This window comes from Galeopterus variegatus, unplaced genomic scaffold (genome assembly GCF_000696425.1).
Source record: "Galeopterus variegatus unplaced genomic scaffold, G_variegatus-3.0.2 Scaffold6362, whole genome shotgun sequence".
NCBI lineage: Eukaryota > Metazoa > Chordata > Mammalia > Dermoptera > Cynocephalidae > Galeopterus > Galeopterus variegatus.
In genome coordinates this window covers 32853-58196 of record NW_007732473.1, presented here as the reverse complement: position 1 = coordinate 58196, position 25344 = coordinate 32853, and the positions used below count along the sequence as shown (strand labels likewise).

General features: G+C 45.6%; 1 protein-coding gene across 1 annotated transcript in view; it reads right to left on the bottom strand.

The window, feature by feature from the left end:
* Window positions 1-2272: 2272 nt before the first annotated feature.
* LOC103606184 (neuron-specific protein family member 2) overlaps window positions 2273-25344 on the bottom strand; it is a 55419-nt gene continuing 32347 nt past the window's right edge. Inside the window, exons 4-5 of the mRNA XM_008590776.1 lie at window positions 6473-6583; window positions 2273-4109 (exon numbers count right to left, since the gene is read on the bottom strand). Of these exons, the coding sequence (XP_008588998.1) occupies window positions 3918-4109; window positions 6473-6583 (303 nt within the window). The 3' untranslated portion in view covers window positions 2273-3917. The remainder of the gene's footprint in view (window positions 4110-6472; window positions 6584-25344) is intronic.

Below are 25344 nucleotides of genomic sequence, written 5' to 3'. Positions count from 1 at the left end.
CACCCCCCACCCCCACCCAGCCCCACCATGTACCATCACTGCTCCTCCCCAGCACGCAGCAATTGCCCATTCACTTATGCCCCCCACCCCCAAGGCTGGGAGCCCCAGGGGAGCAGGGGCAGCTTCTAGTGCGTGTTTAGTCTTTGCATCCAGCACCGGCACAGGGGAGACAGCATGAGCATTTGTGAGGAGAAGGCCGGGGCTGCCTCCTCTGTACCATTATGATGCTGTTCCCATCACCCAAATCTTTTCTCCACCCTCCTGAATTCTTCCTGTCAAAATGAAACCCCGTCCTTCCATGCCCAGTGCTAAGGCTATTTCCTCCAATAACCCATGGCTGGCACCACGCTGACACCCCTTTCCTCCTCAGAACCCCTCTTCCACATTGCCTCTCCTGCACAGCCTTGATCCTGTTAACTGGAAGCCACTCAAGAGAGGTCCTCAATGTTGGTGAACAGATTTAAACTGTGCAGAAGCCACGAACAGAACTTTTCTACAAACCAAGGTGCTGTTTGTATGATCACTTCCTGGCTCTTCTGACCCTCTGTCAATCCCATCCTCCAAAATTCAGAAGAGCTTTGCTTTGACCAAATCCCATCTGGTAAACTCTTCTAGCTGATTTCCCATTCCATGGATATTCATAGGAGGAGTTAGGTATCCTCCTTTTTCTGATGAGAAAATTATAGCTGTCAAGAATCACACTTGGCCCCAGGGTCACTCCTAAACAGAGCTATCTGTCACCCATCTCCTATCCCTTCTATTCTATCTATTTCCAGTCTTACACCCCATAGCCTGTTCATTCCGGAGAAAAGACAGTTTATTTGTTTGAAGCAATGGAGTGGCAAATCCATTTATCACAGAATGTTTGAACATGTGTTCATTAAGTCTTTAGTTGACTTTGGTAATCAAAAAAAACATCGGGTGTTATTGTGTTGGCCACTTGGATCAGCTGGCCTTTATGAGTGCGATGTCAGCCTAAATCCCTGCCCTGTCCTCTCTCGGTCACTGTCCCCTAAAGACAGGCTGGGAATCCAAGGCTGCTTGTGTGTGGGGAGGGTTGTCTAATGCCCTGTGCTCAGCAGCCTGTGCAGCCATAAAAGTCAGGAGCTGTGCTGTCTTCCCCCTCTCCACTGCCCACCGTGCATGTTTGGCCACAACCCCCAGGACAACACTGAGCTTGGAGCCTCAGCTTTCAACTCTGCCCAAAGTTAATCCTAGTCTCTTCCTCAAAGCAAAATGCAGAGATGTGTGATTACTACGGCATGGCACAGTGGTTGAGACACTGATAACAAACTGTGTAGGTGAGAATCATGGCTCTGCCATTTACTGCCACATGACCTTGAGCAATCTGCTTAACCACTCTGTGCCTCCACTTCTTCATCTTAAAACAGAATTGATAATGTTAAAAACTGATGGCAATAATGTTGAGGGTGAAGGGACCTACCTCCTGGAATCGGTGGGAGGGTTGTCTGCACTAAGACACATAAAGCCCTTAGTACTTGGCACGGAGCAAGATGTGTTTGCTGTTCTTAAGTGTTTGCTATTCTTAACATTAACCATTGATACTGAAAATAAGCTAGTTCACTTTTATGGTAACTGTGACCTGACTTTCTGAGGAATGAACTATAACCTTGACATTGTTGCTGGGGATCTTACACAGAACAGAAGCAGTCCAACGGGGCTAAAGGAGTCACACAAACCTGGGTTCACATCCCAGCCTCTCTGCTATGGCCCCAGGACATCTCTTCATCCCTCTGAGACGTGGTATCTTCATCTGTCTAATGGGTGTCGGCAACCTCTACCTGCCAAGGTCATACTAAGCCTTAAGTGAGCTCACAATGTGAAAGGAGCCCCACTCATCTCTCATTATCTTCCTCCTCAACCTGTTAGCTAACCACCCATTTTATATGTCAGTGGCATTATCAGATCCTTCTTTTGCCACTGTCTATTTCCACATATAACTCTGTCACTAGACATCAGTGCAGCCATGTCATTCATTGCTGTGTGCCCTGCGCCCAGCACAACCTGACCCTGAAAAGGTGCCCAGCAGATGCTCACAGGATGAAGAATGTTGGGCTGCAAAACAGGAGCCAGGTACATCTCTTGGTCCTTGCTTAGATCCTCAGTCCCAGTTGCCTGAGAACAGAGGTCTCCCCACAGCCCAATTCCAACCCCAGCCAATCAAGACACTATGACCCCGGTACCCCCTGCCCCACTCAGCATCTTTCCCTACTGAGCAGAAGATAAAGAAAGTTGCAAAGAAAGGTCAAGACTCTCAGACACATCTATCTTTATTTGTTTCCTGTCAGAAAATTTCAAGAATTACACCAAAAAATACTTCAGCCTCTGCTACCTACTGACAAAAATACACCACGAAATTATAAAGCGCTCAGCGGTTTTGCTAGGGACAATGTGTTATTCCGCTTTGGATGACAAATGAATTTACAGGTGACTCAAGGTGATGGGAGGGTGGGGGAGAAGAGAGGAAAAATCTGATGAGAGTGTTTGGCAGGATAGTTTGAGCTATACTAGTCTTATTACCCAGCTGTTGTGTATGATAATTTTGGCAACATAGCAAGCCACAAAAAAATATCCTTTAAATGGCCTGTCAGAGATTCACAGGGAAACAGTACCACACCTCAAATAACCAACTCTCCCAACCAGTTCTGGCCACCTTGGGCCTGGAGCTGACAACCCACAGAATGGGCCTCCCCAGCATGGGATTGCCTGAAATGGTTCCAGGGCAGCGGGGGAGCTGGTCAGTGCTGGATGCTTCCTCCCCATCAGGAGCTTCTAGAACCCGGTTGGGAAATGTCCCCCATCGACACAACAGAGTGGGCAAAAGACAGTCACATTTTTCAGCTTCCTTTAGAAATGACTTGGCATTGCTGCAGCCCCAGTCTTAGAGTCTCTCCCTGGCTATCACTTGAGGTTCCTTGTTACATTGTTGTTGCTATTGTCATTAGCACTTTGGGAAATCACAAACAAACAAAATTTTAAAATTGGGTGCCTGTGCTTGGAGCTTGGCCAAGTGTTACGTGCCTGTCCTGTGCCATCCTTCTTCTTGTAGCCTCTCCTTCCTTCTCTCCCACTCCACCCCTGCTGTCTCATAAACATGGACAGTATCCAGGAGTAGATCTAGAAAAAGAAGAAAAAGACAAAGAAAATCTGCCCCCTTCTCAATGTTCACTTATGCAAAACACATTCCACAGGGTAGACATTCAGAACCCAGGCCATGTTGATCTGCCCAGGCCCTAGAATGGATGCCCTATAAATTTTGTGCTAATCTTGCAAAATGCACCAATGGTCAGTATGTTTTACTCCATGGTGTGTGCATCCTGGGCTTACTAATGCCAGGATTAGTCCTTCTCTCCAACTTGACTGTTCTTAACTTCCTTTGTTCCTATCCTTCAGATCAAAGGCAAACCAAATAGCCCCAGTCTGTGCCACTTATGATTCTGTTCCCTCCGAAGCCCACGCTGAAGCTACAATTTCTCAGCTAAGAGGCCCACAGAGTCTGTGCTCTTTACTGCCCTTCAACAAACTCCAGATGGAGCCAAGTTAATGCATTTTGTTCATTTTCTTTGTTTCTTTCCTTTTCTGTTTTTAAATTTTCCTAACAGAGAATAAGCAGTGGCTTTAAAAATATCTTACATGGGAACAATCAACACGAAACATGCCTTTGTACATGAGCCTGACTTGGGGACGAATCAACAATACCAAGGGACAAAAAAAAATATCAACTCAGATGACTCCAGTGTACGATATTGTCGGTGAGTCCCTCCCACCCATCCCACCCTTCCCCACCCCTGCCCCCATATCCCAGGAGTACATTGTTGTCTGGAGCTTGACTTAGCCAACAGGGGGGTCCTCCTTTCCACACCACCCCTCCCCCCCATTCTGGCTGGGGTTATCCTCTAATGGCCCTGGGTCTTAGGTGGCTTGGGCTCATGGATGACAGCAGCTGCTGACAGCCATGGCCCGATGGCCCGGGCAGTGCTCTGCTTGGCCATGCTGTAGTGGCTGATGACTGTGTAGAAGCGGCTTCTGGAGCTAGGGTCCTGGGACGAGTAGTAAGCATCCAGGGAGGCCGGGATACAGCGCTTGTGCTGGGGAAGAAAGAAACAGTGTCAGCGTTTGTTCAGCGGGCTTCTTCCAATCCACTCTGCAACAAGGCCACCCCATCCAGGAGCCAAAGCCACATCAGACTTTCAGACAGAGAGCAGGTGACAACACCCAACCTGGGCCTGGCACACAGCTGGACTTCTCAGTATTATCACCGTCACCGTCATCAAAGCTGCCACTTAAAAGAAGCCAGAAACAAACCTGATGCTGATACTGATTCAAGGCCAACCTCCTCTGCTTACTGATCGCAGGGCTTAGTGAACACTGTTGCTACCCCGACCAGACCCCCTTTATCTGGCCGATTCATCCATCCGCTAGTTGTTTCCTGGGCCATTGCCCACAGCCAGTAGCTGTTTCTTTTAATTTCCTGGATTGTATGCTTGTATCTCTTTCCTCTTATATCAAAGTCTTGGTTCCTAACAACATTAACATAATTGTGCATTTGCATTATCCTGTAGCATATGCAGATGCTCCTTGACTTGTGATGGGGTTATGTCCCTATAAACTCATGGCAAGTCAAAAATATTGTAAGTCAAAAATGCATTGAATACGCCTAACTTACTAAACATCATAGCTTAGCCCAGCCTACCTTAAACATACTCAGAACACTTACATTAGCCTACAGTTAAGCAAAATCATCTAACACAAAGCTTATTTTATAATAAAGTGTTGAATATCTCATGTAATTGATTGAATGCTGTAGATGATGTTGAAATTGTGACAGTTTCACACCATCATAATGTGAAAAAACCTAAGTTAAACCATCATAAGTCAGGGACTGCCTGGTATAGAACATCACAAAATAACACCAATATTACTACTAAGAAGTAGACTTCTGTTGACCTTTGCAGTTTCTCTGTAGCTCTATGTGTTCCCAGAATATATTCCACTGAGGGTGTACAGTCAATATACTGTACACTATAGTCATTTGAAATATTTATTTTCTTTGTCAGCTTATGCCCCCAACTTGATAGAGAGCTGTGTTCTTTGTTTATCTTATTTTTAACTTTCAGGAGTTACTTTTTTCTTATTTATGTATTTTAAAAATATGTCAAACATGTATGTATTTCAAGGACAAGTACCTAGCAAAATATACCCAAAAAGCCTTGCTTCAATTTCTGTTCCCTCCACTCTGTCCCCTTCCTTTCCCTTGAGGAACGATTTTTATTAATTTTTCAATTTATTCCTCCAGAATTTCTTTCTGAAAAAATAAGCAAATATATACCCCCTCACTTTTCTCACACAAAGGTAGAACCTTTCTTTCTTTCTTTACCCATATCACCTTAGAAGATAGTCTATGTCCATGGATAGAGGCTTTCCTTATTTTCACAGTTGTATAGAATTCCACTGTGTGGATATATCATAGCTTACTCAACTCTCCCCTATTGTTAGTTATTTCTAATCTTTCAGAATCTCAGCTTCTAACCATTAAGAGTGTATAGTCTTAGAAAGTCATATCACAGAGCATTCCCCATTTGATCCCCCTGCTTTGGAATGCAATAGCTGTGATATTCTGGAAAATCTTCGTAACTAAATCCTTTTAACCTCTATTTCCTCATATGGAAATGGGAACAATAAGTCTTATTTTTCAGAATGGTTGTACGGCCCAATTGAGACCATGCTTATGAATATGTCTAGCAAAGGGCCTGATATACAAAACGTGCTCAGTAAATGGTAATTATGAACATTAATATTATCATCTATTTTAGCTCTAAAACAGATTCTGTCTATTACAACTAACATTTGTTGAGAGCTCATTATCTAGCAGTGCTTCACCAACTAATTGTACTTAAATTCTCTCACAAAAATCATATGGGCAGGAATTATCAGTCCTCATTTTGCAGGCAAGAAAACTAAGGCTCAGAGGGATAAGGAGACTCCCCGAGATCATACAGCTGGTTCAGCTCTTTAAGCGAAGGAGGACAATCACAGAGAAGACCACTGGGAAAGGGGCCCTGCTGCAAGAGTTGGGGAGACAACCTCTGCAGGGCCACTTTTGGGGTAAGAAACCAGCCATCAAGCCAGGAAGACCTGTGTCAAACAGAGGTTTCCAAAGATGGAGCAGTCAACATCAAGGGGTAATGAGCTTCCCTTCCTGCTGATGTGTGGTCCAAAGCTGGACCCCCTCCTCACCCTAGAGGGGGCCATTGCACAGGAGGAACTCTACTGCCTACTTGAGACTGAGTCTGTCATGAAATCTCCTTGCCAGATGCATATTACATTTTAAACAGCCTGTGGGAGTTTGCCATACTCAGAATTTGGACACCAATGAAAAAAGGACATTGATAAACCCTTTATCTGAAGTTGACAGTGAACTGGGGCTACCCACCTGCCAGAAACTCCTTACCTTATAGACAAATCCCTCTGGGCAGCTGTGGTCATAGGTGAAGGCTTTGTAAACCACCAAGAACACAATGCAGGCAAGGAAAGCAAGGGCCAAGCTGACAAGGATGGTGACCTGGAAGAAGACAAAATTGAGAATCACCCAGCCTCAGCCAGCCCACTTTTAGTTCATATGTGTAGCCTTCCAAACCTAGAGCTCCTAGGCAGCATGGTATGTTAGAAAGAGTAGGGGGCGGGAAGCCAAAGAATTGGCTTTGTCTGCAACTTGCTGCCTTGGGCAAACCAGCTGCACTCTTTTGGCCTCAGTTTACCCCTTCTGCAGGATTTTCTTTCTCATTTTACTTTTCCTGCTAACTGTGTAGGAGTGGTGAGAGGATTGATTACAGATCTGTCATTTGTGATGCTTCCAGCCTTCTGTCACCACCACCACCACTACTGAATTCCTAATCTCAGACATCAACGGCTTCACTCACTCCACTTGGACATCTAATACACACCTGAAACACATTCCCAAACTGGATTCCGCTCTTCTTCTACCCAGACCCTCCACCTGCATTCCTCTTCATCTCAGGAAATGTCAAGTCCATCTCTGCAGTCACTCAGGCTAAAATCTTCAAGTCATCCTTGACTCTCTTTTTTTCTCACACTCTACATCCAATTTAGCAGAAACTGTCATTTCTGCCTTCAAATACGTCCATAACCTGATTACTTCTGACCACCTCAATCATTTCCACCCTGACCCAAGTACCATCACCTCTCACCTGCAGTATCAAAACAGCCTGCTTATTAGTGGCTTCCTTGCCCCTTACGATGTATTTGACACACAGCAACCAGACAGATCCTTGTAAAAGCTAAGTCAAGACATGCCCCTTTTCTGCTCAAAAGCATGCAATGGTCTTCAACTCATTCAGAGTAAAAACCCAGCTCCTAGTCATTATCTACAAGCAACCTTTAGAAAAATAATACAGCACCAAACTGAGGGAATCATCAGAATATATCAGAAAGGAATAAATGGCTAAGTTGAGAGGAATCTCAAGGCTTGCACTGGCCCTGTCCCACCACCTATGTACCCCCATGATATTGGGGCATTTGGTGTTAGAAACAATTTTAATAAGCAGAATATTTTTGTTATTTTTAAAAGCTGGTGGTCCTTTGAATCAGTTGGCCTAGAAATATGGTAGAATTCCTGCCCTGGAGGAAACGTTCCTTTTGATTCAGAAGAAAAATAAAATCAACTTCGAGGGTCTCCATCCCATCTCCCTCCAATCCTAGGACATGTTTATAAGGACAGAAGGAGATGGGAGTCTACATTGCTCCAAATAAATGGAGTTCTTTGTTGGTAGCTTTAAATATTGAATGGGAGAAATTTGAAAAGGAAAAGAGGAAGACAGATATGGGGGGTGGGGTCTGTTCAAATCATAAGGGCAGACACTGTTATAAGAAATTCCTCATACGTGTGTGTATGAAATTTCAGGATAGCGACATGTAAAATTCAGTTTTAAACTATTAACACAATGTGCTGTTCACACCCTCCATTCCCCCCAGCTCTTTGCTGAAGCCTGCTGCACTCATCATCTTCCTGCCCGGGGAATAGGGTGGTGATGGTATGCGGTGAGATGAGGCAGAGATTGGACTGGAATTACCTATGCAACATGTGAAAGTGAGGTGGAGAAGTAAGTGGAGGCTGGATCTGGAGCAGAAGATCCCTCAAAGAGACAGATATCGCCCTTGGACCTCCAAAGACAGCATTTGAATAGTACAGAAAAGGGGGTCACCCAAGCCCACTATCCACTAATGCTGAAGACCTAAGGATGTCAGCAGACATTTGCAGTATAGATGTAAGGAATTTTAAAATGCCCAGATTTCCCAACAGCCAAAAGGCAGAAACAGCCCAGACATCCATTAACAGATGAATGGATAAACAAATTGTGGTACATCCATACAATGAAGTATTATTCAGCCATAAAAAAAGAGTGAAATACCTGCTGCAAATGTGGATGGACCTCAAAAACATTATGCAAAAGAAAAAAGCCAGACACAAAAGGTTACATATCATGTGATTCCACTTATATGAAATATCCAGAATAGGTGAATCCACAGAGACAAAATGCATTACATATGCAATGTTGAATATATTAATTATCCTGATTTGAGTGTCCCATATTGCACACAGGTAATGATATTCCACTCTGTACCCTGCAGATATGTACAATTAGTTTCAATAATAAAAAAAAAATTAAATTAAATTAAATTTTTTTTAAAAAAAAGGAATAGATTGGTGGTTGCCAGGGGCTGGGGGGTAGGGGTAATGGAGAGTGACTGTTATTGATTATGGGTTTCCTTTGTGGTGATGAAAATGTTTTGGAACTAGATGGAAGTGCTGATTACACAACATTGCAAATGTACTAAATATCACTGAATTGTTTACTTTAAAGTGGTTAATTTTATGTTATATAAATTTTACCTCAGTTTTTTAATACAAATGCCCACAGCCCAGGCAGCAGCCTGGCACCCACAGCTCTGCCCCAGGGATAAGGAGTCATTTTCCTAAGTGGCGACTCTTTCCGTCAAAGGAACCACAAAATCCTGCTAGTACTCCCTCACTTCACAGAGAACACTGCCTCAGCCCAGCCACAAGAGCTGACTATGAGACCAGGACACAGATACAGTCACAGGCACACCTATGGACAATGATGTGGCTGCAGACCTTGTGCATGTGAAGGAGGGAGCAGAGGGCTGCAGCCCCTCCCTGCCCCTGCCTCCAGCCTGGTGGAGGGTCAGAGGGAGCCCCGAGGAAGCCTTCCATCCCAATGACCATGTATGAGCCTGACCCTGACTAAGCAGAGCCCCAGGCCTCTTGGAAGACTCAGGAGCAGGACGAGACCTCCCAGTGCAGGCATGGGAGTACCACACAGGACTGGACACTTCCCCTGGTCAGCCGCAGGTTGTTGATGCAGTGTTGAGATCTGGAGCAGGGCCTGGAATGCCTGCCCATGAACAGATTTCCCTTACAGAGGTGGGCTCTTTCACTCCTAACACTCCCTGAGTTAACAACCCCCACCTAGGAGGAACAGGGTCCAATTCACCAAAGTGTCACCAGAGCTTGACAGCATGAGCACAGAGTAGGCTTTCTGCAAATGGTTCTGGGGGGAAAAAATGGGTAGGGAGGGAGGTAGGGAGGCAAGAAGGGAGGTTCTCATTAGGTAGAGAGATTTCAACTCCCATTCACATTAGAAGCATCTGAGGAGTCTTTTAATGTGGATGCCTAGGGTGTCACCACCCCATGGATTCTAACTTAATGGGTCAGGGATGAGTCGGTCCAGGACACGAGTATTTTTATAAACTTTCCAGGTGATTAAAATGTGCAACCAGGAAAGAGAACTCTAGTATGACTATGTGTGAGCAGTTCTCTAGCTAGCTGCACATTGTTAGAATCACCTGGGCAGTGTTGCAAACAATAGTGATGTTCTGGCTCCACCCCAGGCCAATTCCATCAGAGTCTCTGGGGGTAGAGTCCGGGCCTCATGATGTTTTGAAGCCCCACGATGGTTCCCATGTGCAGGCAGGGTCAAGAAGAGTCCTGTATGTAGACACTGGACAGGGTGCCCTCTATGACTGTCAGAGTCAAAGGTCTAATGCCGAGTGGTGTCATGGATTGAATGAGCCAGCCAAAATTCACGTTGAAATTTGATTGCCATTATAATGGTGTGGAGAAGAGGTGATTAAGTTGTTGGCAGCTTTAAACACTAGATGGAAAATTTCCAAAAGAAAAGAGGAAGGTCTTCTCAACCCTGCCTGTGCACAGGAATCCTTAAGAGTCTAGGGAGGTCAGACAGTACATAGTGGTGAACCAGGCACAGGTCCTCCCTTGAGACTTTACAGTCTACAGGGTGAGGGAGAGATGGACAGGTGGATGCAGGCATCTGCAACACAAGGGGTGGCACCATCATCGAGGCCATCAGCACAGGGATCTGCTAGAACTAACCAGACTGGGAGTGGGGGATCAGAGAAGGACCTGACACCAGAAGTGACCTCATGGAAGAACATTAGGATAGGAGAGGAAGAAGACTGAGCAGAGGAAATCACATCCACTATGGAGCAGAGCTGGACAGAATAGGGGCTGTTCTGAAAGCATCATAGGGTTTAGCATGGCTGGCCTGGAGGGTGTAAGTGAGGGCAGGGCTTGGTGGGCTGGGTACGTGAGAAGAGAACACATAATAAGGGACCAGACTAAAATTTGGACTTTATCTCAAGAGTGACAGGGAGCCATTGAAGAAGGGATGTGACAGGATCCCTTATATTTCAGAAAGATGTCTCTGGGAACAACAGGAGGCAGGTTTGTAGGGGTAACGTGGGAGGCAGGGAGGCCAGTGGGGAGGCTGGTGCATTAGGGCATGCCCTGAAAGCAGAAGGGTGGAAAGAGTCAACAACTTGAGAAAACCTGGAAAGTGAGGACAGTGTCGTGAGACTAGAGGAGGAATGGCAAACTCACGGAAGGGAAGTTGTTGGGTTGGGGTGGAGAGCTGAAGAATTCTGATTTGGTTCCAGGGTGAGATTTCCTGCAGGCAGCTTTCAGTGGGGCACCCTGCAGAACTGGCTGCCCTGAGGTGGCCACCCCTCTACTGGTAGATTTGTGGAATTCAGAGGTCCTACATGCTTGATCCCTGCAGACTCCGAGGGCTGGGGAGGGAAATTCCCACTTCCCCACACAGCACCTCTGAACATGAAAGCCTGACTCCACATCAATATTTATTGACTTGGCTTATATAACCTCATTCCTCGGAGACTAGCACCTCTTGAATTTAACAACCTGAGCCTAGCAATAAACAGCCTATTAGTTCTTTGGAGCTAGATCTGACTGTTTCATTGGAGATATGTTCCTCACTGCGTTAAAACCCCCTCTTTGTTCTCCCTGCTCACCCACCCACTCACTCATCCACTCATTCACTTAGCACCTATTTGCTAAAGGGCTGACTGGGTGCCAGACACTGCGACAGTCATTGCCTTGAGCTTTCAGAAGGAGAGAGGCAGACATTGAATGAGCAAATAACAAAATGAATAATTACAAAATCAGAACTGGACAGGACCTGGAACAGTGCATATGAAGGGTGCACTTTGATAGGGTGGTCAGGGAGGAGGAAGGTGCCAGGGACAAGGTGATCCCATGCCAGAGTGTTCCAGGCCTGCCCAAAGACCCTAAAAAGGAGAGAAGCTCAGTGTCCCAGAGGGCCTGGAAGGAGCAGTCTGGCTGGGACAGGGGAAACAAGGAGGAAAGAGCACTGAGGTGAGGCTGGGAGGAAGCAGGGGCCGGCCCTATAGGGCTTTGGAGGCCAGTGTCATCCTTATCCTGCCCAAGAGAGGAGCTTCCTACAGTGTCTATCTCTGGTGCCTTCACAATAACATCTCTGCTCAGCCTAGCCTCCCCCAGCTATCCCCAGACCACAGAGAGCTCCTGCTGTTGCACTTCTCTGGACCATAGCCCAGGCCTGGAACTCCTGTGTGTCCCTCCTCACCAGGGAGACCATCTCCTCAGCCTTCAGGTGCAGCGCTGAACACCTGATCCTTCCCTGCTCTGTAGCTGGGCCTGCTCCAGCTGCTCCAGCTGAGCAGAGTCATCACTACTGCCTCAACCCTCTGAACCTGCCTTCTGCTGGGAATGCCTCCTGTGGCAAACACATCACATCCTCTTCTCTGTGCATGGCACATTTAACTCATACAGAATGGGGACCAGAAACATTTCTGTAACTGCGATGGTGAATTGCATGAAGACCACACACACACACACACACACTCCTCCCAGACACACACAGACAGACATGCAATCTGATCCAAACCACATTGTGTTCAGGTGGGACAGAGCACTGAAATATCTGCACATCACCTTCTGTTCTTTTTTTAATCCCCTCTTCTCAATCCTACGCACACACTCAAACAAAAGAAACTTAACCTTGAAAAGAATCAGGGTGTGGGTTAGCATCTGCTAAGATGTGTCCAAGGTTTCTCTTTAAATGCATTCCTCCTCAGCATGTACTTCAAAAGTTCCAGCCACTCGGGAGGACTGTTGTATTCCCAGCATGTATTGTACAGCTTTTCAGCCCTTCCCTCCCTGGTAAACTCCTAGTCATGCTTCAAAACCAAATTCTTTAAGCTTTTGAGGTCAGAGGAAGAGTAGAAGAAGAACTTAAAACATAATATGAAGTTGACAAATCTGACAAAGTTTTGCTAAGCCCTGCATCATGATGACCACCTCTCTGTGTTCCATACCTCTGTAATAACAGTGATAGTAGTAACATTAATAATAGATGCTGAGAGTTACTGGGAATTTACTGTATACTATCACCACAATCACACCAAGTAAGTACAATTACTGTCCTCATTTTGCTGATGGGGAAACTGAGACTGAAAGATCAAGTGACTGCCTAAGTTCCCACAGTTGGTAAAAGACAGGTCCAGATAATGCACTGAGGTGTCTCACAGGCACCTTGAACTCACCATGACAACCGGCCTCAGCATCTTTCCCTCAGTTGTGGTAGAAGGCAGAGCGGTCCACCAGATCTAGGGCCTGACTCCTGCAGCCATCCTGCCCCCACGACCCCCAAGAGCCATACCCAGTCAGCCACCAGCTCTGGTGAGTAAGCTGTGCTTCTGCCATAACTTACTCATCTCTCCCCATTGTCTACATTCTGAGCTCCCTAGTTAGGACCCCCATCACCTAAATCCTGGATGCAGTGGGCTCCTCGCCACCCTGGCCCCCAGCCTCTCAGATTCCAGGCCACCTTCAACTTTCTAACAAGCCAACCTGGCCATGATGCTCCCCTGACAAATGAACAGTCACACCTATAGGATCAAGTCCTAATTCCTTAATGTGTCATACAAGGCCCTTACCAATTTATCCTCCATCACTCCTTTTTGTTTAGGCACCCTAGTTTTCCCCACTTCCACGCCCTTGCAGTTGCTGACCCCACTGCCCAGAATGCCAGATCTTACTCCCTGGCGTGTCAAGTTCTTGAGCTGGGGCTCATCCTTAGTCCGCCCCAGCTCAAGTATGTTCTCTTCCCCAAAGCCTTCCCCCAAAGCCCTCAGTCAGTATTTAGCCACTCTCCTGTCTGCTCACAGCTCACTGAGACCCTTTCCCAGCACACTATAATTAACCTCAACTGCCTGCTTCCCCTCTTGAGAGATGGTATGGGATACACTTCATACTTCCATTTTTTAAGCACTAATACGTGCCAGGTACTGCTCTGGGTGCCGTACACTGATTTACTCGTATAAACCTCACAACAACTCTACGAGGCAGGTACTATTGAATCTTCATTTTGTAGATGAAGAGACTAAGGCACAGAGAGGTTACATAATTTTCTCAAGGTCACACAGCTCATTAAGTGATACTTAAGTTACATAAGTTAGGAGCCTAACTCTGTGAAACGTGGCCTAGGCATTTAGCCTGTGCTATACTCCTTACAAAGCATAGACTGAGGTATTTATTTACTCACTAAATATTAACCCAGGGTTTACACACAGTGTGTCAGAAATAATTCCACATATTGGGCATATAGTGCTAAAGAAGACAGGAGAGGCCCCTGCTCTCCTGCAGTCTACCTACAATCTCTTTGAATGAGTTTCCTCCTCTGTAAAAGGGGAACAATGATAATATCTGCCTCTCAGGGTCTTAAGGATTAAATCGAATAATTCATGTGAGACCCTGTAGTGAATTGAGTGGTGGCCCCCAACAGATATATCCACATCCTAATCTCCATGCTGTCAATATGAACTTATTTGGAAAAGGGGTTTTTGTAGATGGAATTAAGTTGAGTTAAGTTAGAGATGAGATCATCCAGGATTATGCAATGGGTGCTAAATCCAAAGAGAAGTGTCCTTCTAAAACGCATGCAGAGGGAGACAGTCACACAGGGAGAAGCCATTTGAAGAGGGAGGCAGAGTCTGGAGTGATGCAGCCACAAGCCAGAAAACACCTAGAATCACCAGAAGTTAGAAGTGGCAGGAAAGATCCTTCTCCGGAGACTTCAGAAGGAGCGCAACTCTGCTGACACATCAGTTTTGGACTTCCGGCCTCCTGAACTGTGAGAGAATAAATTTCTGTTGCATTAAGCCATGTGGTTCATGGTAATTTGTTACAGCAGCTCCAGGTAACTAATACAGGGCCCTGCCACAGTGCCTGGTATACATGCTACAAATGTGGGCACCTCTGCTTCTCCAAATCATCTGCCATTTTCCTCAGCATGTACTTCAAAAGTTCCAGCCACTAAGGGAGACTGCCATATCTTCACATGCATTGCTCTTGTATATCTTTTCAGCCCTTCGCCCCTTGGTGAACTCCTAGTCATGCTTCAAAACCCAACTCATCACGTGTCATCTCCTCTAGGAAGCCTTCCCTTACCTGTCTGTGCTCTCACTACACTGTTCATCTCTCCACCATTTAGCACTCAGCCCCCACATCACAATTGTCTGTTCTGCTGTGTGTGTCATGCCAGCAGAGACTGTGCCTTGTTTGTCCCTGCAGTTCCAGCTTCCAGCTCATGACCCAGTACTGGGCAGGGGAGATGCTAATGCATATCCCACATTCCTTACCCCATACTCCTTTTCTCAATTTTGGCACAAAGCACCACCTGAAGTGAGTTTTCAGGACCCCTCTTCACTGCTGGTAGGGTGACTAGAAGGGAAGGGGAGAGCCCAGCTGGATAAAATCACTGCACAAGGTCATTTGAAGTGTAGTTTATATGATACTGGAAGAATTATTAGTTGTCCCTGAAGTGTTCTCCTTGTCTGCCAGCTGTGCCCCTAACAGGTGAGAAGCTTCTCTCTGATGTCTGGGAGACCTGGACTCTCCATTCTGGGTAATATCCACATAGTTCTCTGCAGTAGCTATGGCTGTATCCTGACACTGTTTTCATATTGCTTCTGTCTCTGATGAGCTGTGTGACCTTGGGCAAGATGCTTTACCTCTCTGATTCTATGTTTCCTCATCTGTTAAACAGGAACAAAAAATCCCACCTCACAGGATTGGCGTGAAGATTAAATGAGACGATGCCTATGAATTGCCCAGTGTTATCCTGGCTTATGGGCTTAACTGATAATAGCAATCTCTTATTGACTGTTCAGTAATATGATAGGTACTGTGGCAAGTGATTTTTATGTATTATCTCCATTAAACTTCACGATAGCCTGATAAGCCTAATTATTACTCCCATTCCACAGCTGTGGAAACTGAGGCACAGCAGGGTTTAGTAATTTGTCTGAATTACTACATGGCTACTGAAGAAGCAGAGCCTGATTAGAACTCTGGGATATCTGATTCTGAAGGCCTTAATCCTAACCTTTATCTTAACTAGCTTTTGGTAAATATTTCTCCATCCTGCAGCTGCATTTGCTTGCAGTAGTGCAATGAAGCAAGATGATATTCACAACATGCACTGTAAACTTATTCTAGGAGAATATGTCACCACAGATGTGGAAACCCCAGGAGTTAGGAAGAAAGTGGAGAAAAACAAAAACCCCTCCACTGTCTGCCACAGATGCTGATCTAGGAACTTTACAGAAAACATGAACGTCATTAACATTCAGGTATTGCAGCATCTCAGTACCACAATAACCAATATACCACCCTTTTTTATAAAGAATTCAAACCCTGGAAACCTCAAAGCAACAGAACTCTCACATCAGGGAAATTAAACCTTGTGGGAAGATACAAACAGCTGTCCAAGAGATATTCATCTTTTGTATGTGGCAGATGGAACCTCCAGAGACAGAATTAGACTTCCTGGTGCCTTGTTCCTGGCTGGGCCCCAAAGATCCTGACAATAGGGCTTGACTGAAAGTGCAAAGGGACCACAGCCCCTGTAAACTCCACCCAACTGACACCCTGGTTTTCCTGGCCCTTCCCTGGTTCCAAGTAGATAATGGAGTAGAGCTTTTGAAGCCAGAAGGTCTAGACTAAAAGCGCAGCTCCACCCCTTACTTGCTGTTTGATGCTGGGCAAGTTGCTCACCCTTTGGAGTCCTCACCTCACTTCTCTCTAAAACAGAAGTGATACTGACGCTGGATGCACTGTACACACTGGCTGCTGTAAAGCTGAACATGGCAGTGCATGAAAGCCCTGAGGACAGGCCTGGCCCATGGTAGATGCTCAGCTTCTCATAGAAACAAACAGCACACGTGGAGTGTGTGTATGTATTACATCATTTCATGTCCTTGGAACTCCATGGGGTAGGTATTATCAATGTGCCCATTGTACAGATGTTGTACCAGAGGCAGATGGAATGATTTTACATATGTGAGGGGCAGAATGAGGATTTGAATTCAGGTCTGTATAACTCAGAGGTCCACCTGCCTAATCATATGTCAGGCTGCCTATAAACCTATAACCACATTTGAGTTTATTTTTATTAAAAATGTATTGCACAGCTATCATAAGAGCAATATTGGAAATTCAAGAGGAAGAATACCCATTACAATTCTGCCATCATCCCTGGTCTGTTTTTACATGCTCACTTCTCGTCCCTATCCATGCACATCCCAGCATAAATCTTAGGTCCTCCTATTGCATCCCATTTTGCACATTATTGGCCCTTTCAGCTTCCTATGGTCACATAGAACATCCTCATATACCAAGTCTGGACAACCCCAGAGCCAAGACAGGCCCTGACTTTGGCTTCTATAAAATGGCTCTAAATCATTACACTCGTCTACATAAAATTATCATGAAGTGCAGCCAAGATGAGTGATGCAAAAGGAAAGAATGCCACATAAATGCTGAAGTGACAGATTAAGGCTTCTTGTTGCTGCCTTTGTCACTGTTATAATTGTGCGTTATTAGGACTGAATTCAGTTCAGTTATTTCTTCAGCAGGAGGGCCATTGGGTGTTACATTGTGTCACTATCACCTGTGATCAGTCCTCCCCAACTGACTGACAGCCCCTCAAGGGCAGGGCCATGTCCTCTGCCTCTGGCCTTCCCCAGGGCCTGAAGGTCCTAGACTTTAAAGAATTTGCTAGTGATTCATGTCAATGTGACAGAAAAGTAACTCTGATGTGGACCACCTCCTCTCTGGCCTCTCCTGCCTTTCTGACCTAATCCGTTCTCCCTGCAAGTCACTTGCAGGATCTTCCTAAATTATTCTTCTGAACATTGCATGTGGGGCTAAAACCCCTCCCCTGACTTCCCATCACTTGGCACAGTGGGTCTGCCACTTCACTGAGCATCAGAACAGTTCAAGGAGACTGATCACATACAGAGTCCTGAGCCCCACACCCATAGCTTCTGATTCCCTTGTTCTGCCATAACACCCAGAAATTAGCGTCTTCCACACAAACCTAGGAGGCTTAGATGCAAGTAATCTAGATTGTTAGATCAAGACAAAGTCCAAATTCCCTTGTATGGCCTTTAAAGCAAAGAGGGCAAGGAACTCACATCTCATGACTGTCAGCTACTCAGCACTTAACATACATTATCTCACTCAGTCCTACCCAGAGTCCCACAAAGTGGATACTGTTGGTGTTCCTGGTTTTCAGATGGTGAAACTGAGGATTAGAGAAGTTGGATAAGTTCCTAGGATTGTCTACTCCATTGGTAGTGGAGTAAGATATAGATAGAGGCCAGATCCTCTATCTAGATACAGATACAGATCTATCTAGATCCAAAACACATGTTTTTTCCTCACTGTCTTCATCTTCTGGTCCCTGTTTACCTGCTACTACCCTGGAACCCTCACACACGCACGCGCGCACGCACACACACACACACACACAAAACGGTCCTCTTTCCTGAAAGCTCTAGGCTCCCTGCTACTGCTACTGGCATGTCTTCCACTGCCTTCCCCTTAGAGGGTGTCCCACACATGCCCCAGGAAGGCTTCCCATACCTTTCCTTCATGAGTAAAGCTTCTCCAGAACTCTCAGGGTCATTGGTCCTGGCTGTGGTCACATCCTTTTTATTATGGGTTTTTGAACTGTCAACCTGCCCTACCAGTCCATGAGCTTCTTGAGAGCAGATACTCTGCCTTAGTGACCTCCTGCCCAGCTCTTAGCCTGGGCCTGGCACAAAGAGCACATGAGTGAGCTTTGAAGTACTCACATCCATTTGCTTCAGCCAACCCCGAGAGACAGGCCCCAAAGTGGGGCCAGGTCATCTCCTCTGCCCAGACAGCCATTAATATGGATCCCGGCTCCAGTCCCATCTCACTGCAGCCCAGCCGACCAGCTGGTCTAGACACGGTCCGCATTACCATCTCCATGGAAACATGAGGCCTGCAGCCCAAATAGCTTGTTCCATTAAGCTACTTTTGTTCCTCAATCCCCTTTCTTGGCAGAAGAGTTGATAAAGAAAAAAAAAAAAAAAGAAAAAGAAGAAGAATCAGGTCAGCAAAATTGGTTTGGAAAATTAGAAATCATCTTTAAATTCCACTGTGTGGGTGCAACTAGGCTCGCCAGTGGGGGTTCCTGAGCCAGATAAACCACTCCACGTCTTGCTATAATTCCTGCAAAGGTGAGAAATAATGCTGCCAATACCACAATCTAGCCCACACAGCAGTATCTCCTCTGGACACAAGTCAGCCATGTTTGGGGGAGTGGCATCTCTGCTCTGTACTTAACTTGCATGAGGAGGAAGGAATCTTTAACCAGTCTTCTTCCTCTTTATTCCTCCTGCCCTACACAGAGACACAGTCTACTCAGGAGGGGCCTTGGAGGGAGTTTTCACAGAAAAGAGTTCACACAGCAGGCTTGAGACTGTGGCCCTTGGAAAGGTTGGCTTGCAAGGTTGGCCCTTGGCTGGCGTCAGGGAATCTGGGTGTTAGGAATGTTCCCACCATTCCCAAAACTGATAAGAGCAGCTCACTGTGACTAAACTATGATAAAAATATGGCTTTTTGCCAAATACCTGGCTTCCTTCTGGGAGCCTGGAATTTGGGTAGGTGCTAAGCAGAGGGTGCCTACGGGACCAGCCCCCAGTAAAAACCCTGGGCATTGAGTCTCTAATGAGCTTCCCCAGTAGACACCATTTCATACGTGCTGTTAAAACTCATGGCTGGGGGAATTAAGCACATCCTGTGAGACTCCACTGGGAGAGGACTCAGAAGTTTGTGCCTGGTTTCCTCGCTCTGCCTCATGCTCCTTTACCTTTTGCTGATTTTACTATGTACCCTTTTGCTGGAATAAATCATAGTCATGCGTACAGCTGAATGATGAGTTCCGTGAGTCCTCCTGGTTAATCATGCAATCTCAGGATGGTCCTGGGGACCCAACACAGCTCTCCTCTCTGTCTCCCTTCCTGGATCCCCTACAGGAGCAGGCATTGTGTATCCTATTTTTCAGAGCCTGGCATGCAATTAGCTATGCTTTATGAGGGGCCCTGTGCCTTAAAGGCAGGAACCAAGTTCCAGCCTTTTGTCTTTCTCTTCCTGCCTCCCAGAGCCTAGGCCACATTCACATCTCTTCCTTTCTTTCTTGCCTCATGAGTCAGGACGAGGGTAAGGGTCTTATTCTTCTTGCACAGAGGAGCCTGGGCCAACTTTTTTGGAATCTATCCATCTCCTCCCCTGTGACATCTGACCTAAGCTATGGCTTCATGAACCCAACACTAGAAATTGGGAACAAATACATTCCCTTCTACCTTCTACTTCACATTTTTTTCCCCCTTGATGATGGTGAGGACACTTTGGACTGCCTTCTCCCACTGCAGTAGGAGATCTCTCCCTGGGTGAGGATGGGCACAACGGGACAAGAAGCTGGAGATTCACTTAGGGCTGCCATCCTGACCCTCATGCCTCAGCTTTGCTCTAGAGGAAAACTGCCCCTCGGGGTTATCAGATGTTTTGTCAGGTGCATAGAATAGTTCTTGGTTTGTCATTCGGGGTCTGTCCTTATATACAGACCTCCTTGGCAAGAAGCCTCAAAGGAAAGAATGGTAGTATTCTGGCACCAGGAACCCCTTCTTAGCCCCTGGGGTTAGGATAAGGGTGAGTAAGGGCTGATTCCTCATCCACTTGGCCCAGTCAAGGTGCTCACCAAATTCACCTTTAAATAGTACCTAGAAGCTGAGTCTGCCCTCAAAGTCTAAGTGTTCTCAGGTCACTGTGTATATGTCATTGTGACCCCAGATGGAACACCTTTCCCCCTTTCTTTTTTTTTTTTTTTTCCTTTTTTGTCTTCTTTCGTGTCCGGCAACGGATCGCAACCCTCAGTGCTGCACCCGCACCCCGCACAGCCAGTGAGCGGGAACCGGTCTGTATGTGGGATCCGAACCCTCAGCGGAAGTGCCGCCGCGCTCGCAAGCAGTGCACTGTAGCAGTGCGCCACCGGGCCGGCCCACCTTTCCACCATTCTGTCCTGCCCTGATAAAGAGAGAAAAACAGGGTAGTGAACAGAGCCTTAGCTTTGAAACTAGAAATACCTATGCTTGGATTCCAGCCCCATCACCTCTGGTGGTCTTATTACATTTCCTGGGCCTCAGCTGTCTCTTCTGGAAATTGGGATCATGACAACTACCTTGAAGCACTAATGTGAGGAGAAAATGAGATCATTGTATAGAAACACTGAGTGCAGTGCCTGGCACAGAGCAGGTGCCCAGATCAAGGGTCTAGAAGGATGAACATGCCTTAGGATATAAAATTTTATTCTCTCTGCCTATCCCATGGTTCCCATGTTTTTATTTTTTTTATTTTTTTTTTCAGACTGTATTTATTCAATATAATGAATTCATTCTCCAATTTTGGATTTATCAGACTCATGCACATGCCTGTGAATAGGAGATAACTAGAGTAATCATGATGTTTCTGTTGGTCTGTTTGCCTAATCAGAAGAAAAGAAATAGTTTCCTTTGGGTTTCATAAAATATTGGGATGAGGCTGGAAACGATCATCACTACTGGCCAGAGCTGGTCTGAAGCCAGTACAGACTAAGAACAGATCCCTCACACCCAAAAGCATTGAAAGGTGAAATGAGATCACAGAGATCACCTGTCTGGCTTTGATCTAAAACAGTGCATGTTTAGTAAATGGTATCTATATGAATGTATGAGAATGATTTCTGTCAAGAGACTCTCTTGGCTAGAAAGGCCAACCCCAAAATGCCAGGACAGGTTTGGAAATGTGCATCTGTTGATGTCCTTGTTTGCTGTCCACCATTGTGTTTAATATCTCAGTTGGGATCAGTTCCTAAAGAGGCAGTTGGCTTTGTCTTTGAGCTATACTCCCATATCCAAGATGATTTCATTGGAAGATGAACATTAGGATTTATTAAACACCATGTGGTTATTTAACTTTACTAATAATTTTTTTTTTTTTTTTTTACTGACCGGTAATGGGATCGCAACCCTCAGTGTCGCGCCTGTACCGGGGACCGGCAACGGGATCGCAACCCTTGGCGTTGCGCCTGCACCGCACCCAGCCAGTGAGTGGGAACCGGTCTCCACATGGGATCCGAACCCTCGGTGGGAGCGCCACTGCACTCCCAAGCGGCGCACTCTCCAGTGCGCCACCAGGCCGGCCCTTTACTAATAATTTTTAAAACCAACTCTATACGGTAGGTTCTATCATCTTCCCATATTATAAATGAAGAAAATGAAAGCCAGAGAAGTTAAAGACGCTTGCCTAAGGAAACTCAAATAATGAATAGAGTAGCCAGAATTTGAATTCAGGTGTGACCCTGAAGGCTGTGTGTATCTTCCACTCACTCCACTGCCTACAGAATGGTTTCTACTTGAGTAGCAGCCTGTAATACAAAGGTTCTATCTGTCCACAACCAAAACGATTGCATTATCATAATGTTTGGTCAGCTCCCTGTGGAAGCCCCCAGAACCCATTAAAGAAGCCCATTTTCCAGGGCCCCAATGAATCCTGCTAAATAAATTGCCTTTTGAAAGTAAAAAGAAAATGAAACATCTGTGGCCTCAAATTTTATATGAGCAATAATTCAAGTCTCTTTCAGAGCTCAGAGAAGAAAATTCCTCATGGGAATGAGGAGTGAAGAAGTGAGATCTCAGGTGTAGAGCCAGGGATTCATTAGCGTGTGTGGGATCTTTGAAAGAGAAAAAGCACAATTTAAATTGGAACATTTCAAAGCAATAACTCATTTCCCAAATTAATGTGCTATTGTTATAATCATTAGAAAGAAGAGATGAGGGTCTGGGGGCCCTGCTTATTTAAGAGATAAATATCAGGCCTCTTGAAATATTTTTCATTTTAAAAGTTCAAACTATCATTCAATTTGGGTCAGAGGATATTAAGACCATTGACAGTGAATCTCATACAGCATGGAAATGCTGAGGCCTTAATTCACAAGGTTGTGTCTTTATAAAGCAACAAAGCAAAGGCAAATGTGAAATAGATCTAAACATGTTCACATATATCTAAGCAACCTGTCATGAGGGAAGCAGCTAACCCTCCCTGGTTACCTTCTCTGTGCAGGCCCGGAGCAGGCAAGCATGCAAACGAAGGGCAGGTGTGAAGCGATGGACGTGTTGAGGACTGGAGAGACCTGGAGGGGACCTGCCCTGTCTACAGTAGACTGCAGCTGCAGTTCCAGACAATTTGTTAATAAAGATGAGAATAAGCTCTTAAAACAGCCAGTCTTCTGATTTTTCAAGAAAAGATAGAGCTCGTGAACTTTCTGTGAAATTTTCCAATTTTTAAAATGGAAACAGTGGATCCAAAACAATGCTTTCATTACTTTCTTTCATTACTCATTTTAAACTTTTCAGCAACCCTGTCAAGTAGGGCTTGTTATACCTATACTATAGAAAATAAATTTCCAAAAAGTGCTTGGTTCAGGGTCAGATAGCCAGTAATCATCCCCAATCTGTTCTATGAGGTCCAGGGTGAGGCAGGGAGTGTGACTGGTCTGAGGCTGAGTGGACAGTCCGGTGACACTATGGGAACTGTGACCAATTACTATGCAGGTCAGGGCCAGGGGTCAAAGGGATCTGGAAAGTGTGCCTACAAAACATCTCCAAACAAGTACAGACTCACCACCTTCTACCTCGGTGGAGGAATTTAGGGATGTGGAGAAGAACTTAACACTTATTAAGCATCTATTATAAGCCACACACTGGACTTCCTAGGATTGCTTCATTTTAAGCCCACGACAACACGGTTTGATGAAGATGTTATCCCTATCCTACTGTGGTGAGCAGACAAGTAGACTTCCTAGGTCACACAGCCCGAGCCAGGTTGAACCTCTTCTTCCTGACATTTGGACAACACAGCTGGGCTTTCCTCTTGCCTGGTCTATTGGGCTTTCACCAAAACCTTGTCAATCACTAGCACTTGGAAAAAATAGTCCAGACAAGAAAACCCTCTCCAGTCTTACCAGGGTTATTTTTCACAAAGCAAAACTCGGTAAATTAAGATGTCACACAGCCTTGCTGTTTCCACAGGTAGTGATTATAGCTACAAATCTATCCCATCATGCAGGCAAATGGGCTTTGAGCAGTGAGGTCATAAAGTTATGAAGTTTATTGACTGCTACCATAATGATGATTTTAATTTGTTATTAAGAAAATAAAAGACTACCTTGGGTTCAGGGTACAGTGGTGTAAGCAGTTCATTTAGGCTTTTCAGTGGCTAGGATGTAGCCGCTTAAAAGGGAAGCAGTGTGAGGTGAGAGAAGGAGCCAGGCCCTAGCATCAGACTGACCTGGGATCCGGTTTGTACTCCACCATTTAAAGGCTGTGTGACCTTAGGTAAATGATGCCACCTCTCTGAGCCTCAGTCTCCTTATCTGCAAAAATGGTGTTAATCATAATACCCACATACCAGGTATATTGGGAGGACTTCCAAAGATGCTGGATGTAAAGCCCTTATAAATGTTGGATATTAATACTGTTATTATTATTTAAATACATTCCTTAAGCAATTGCCAACAGAACCAACTGCCTGACTTCTTGCCTTCTTTCCGACTAAAATAGCCGGATGCCCGGCTGAACTGTTTAATTTCATCAGGACAGTCTGGTGAGTCACAGACTTAATTAATTTTCCCATGGTTTCATTGGGGCAGGAATCACACCCTTGCATTTCATCCATTCCTCCTGGCTCCAAATAACGGAAGTGCATGTCCATTATAAACCATTCTGACTCTACAAAGACGAGAAAATCATCCAATAGTCACAGGATTACATTCACCACCAGCATGCGAGGCTTCAGAGAGACATCTCCCAGAACACTGAAGCAAGCGCCTGGAACCTTATGAAATTGCCTTTCCTCTACTGAGTTCCCTACAGCAGCTGCAATTTGGGTCCCCAGTTTGAGCACTTATTCAACTGTGACCTCCACAGCCCTGGCAGGATGAGTGGGACGCCATGACCCAGAGTGAGGTGTGTTTCTTCCTTTATGTGAAGCTCCTTTTTGAAGGGCTATGGACGAACCACAGGGTTGAAGGCAAGGTTCAGATTGGGTGGCCTCCTGGACAAGAAAATAAAGCAGGACAGGAGAGAGATGCAGTGTGTGGAATATGCTTTGCTTACAGGCTCGGTGGGGTGAAACCACAATAAGCTGGCTGAGAAAGCCAGATTGATATTTGCCTGTGCCAGACCTGGGTTTTAACTGAGCTGTTTGCTCCTTGAGGGCAGAGGCCTTCAGGATTCATCTTGGCAGCTCCTGCATGTGGCCAGGGCATTTGGTTGCAGTAGGTGCTCAATAAATCTGTGCTAAGTAAATAAAAGCCACCCAACTGGTTTCATTCATCTTATTCTTAGTACACCCCCATCTTTTTCCAGAAATAATTCAAGGCAACTTACAGGCTGCATGATTTAGTAATCACTAACATTTGTTGAATGCTCACAATGTGCCACAATCTGCCCTGAGCACTTTGCATGATTTCTCCTGTGCCTTCACAATTATTATTCATAATTGGTATTATTACTATC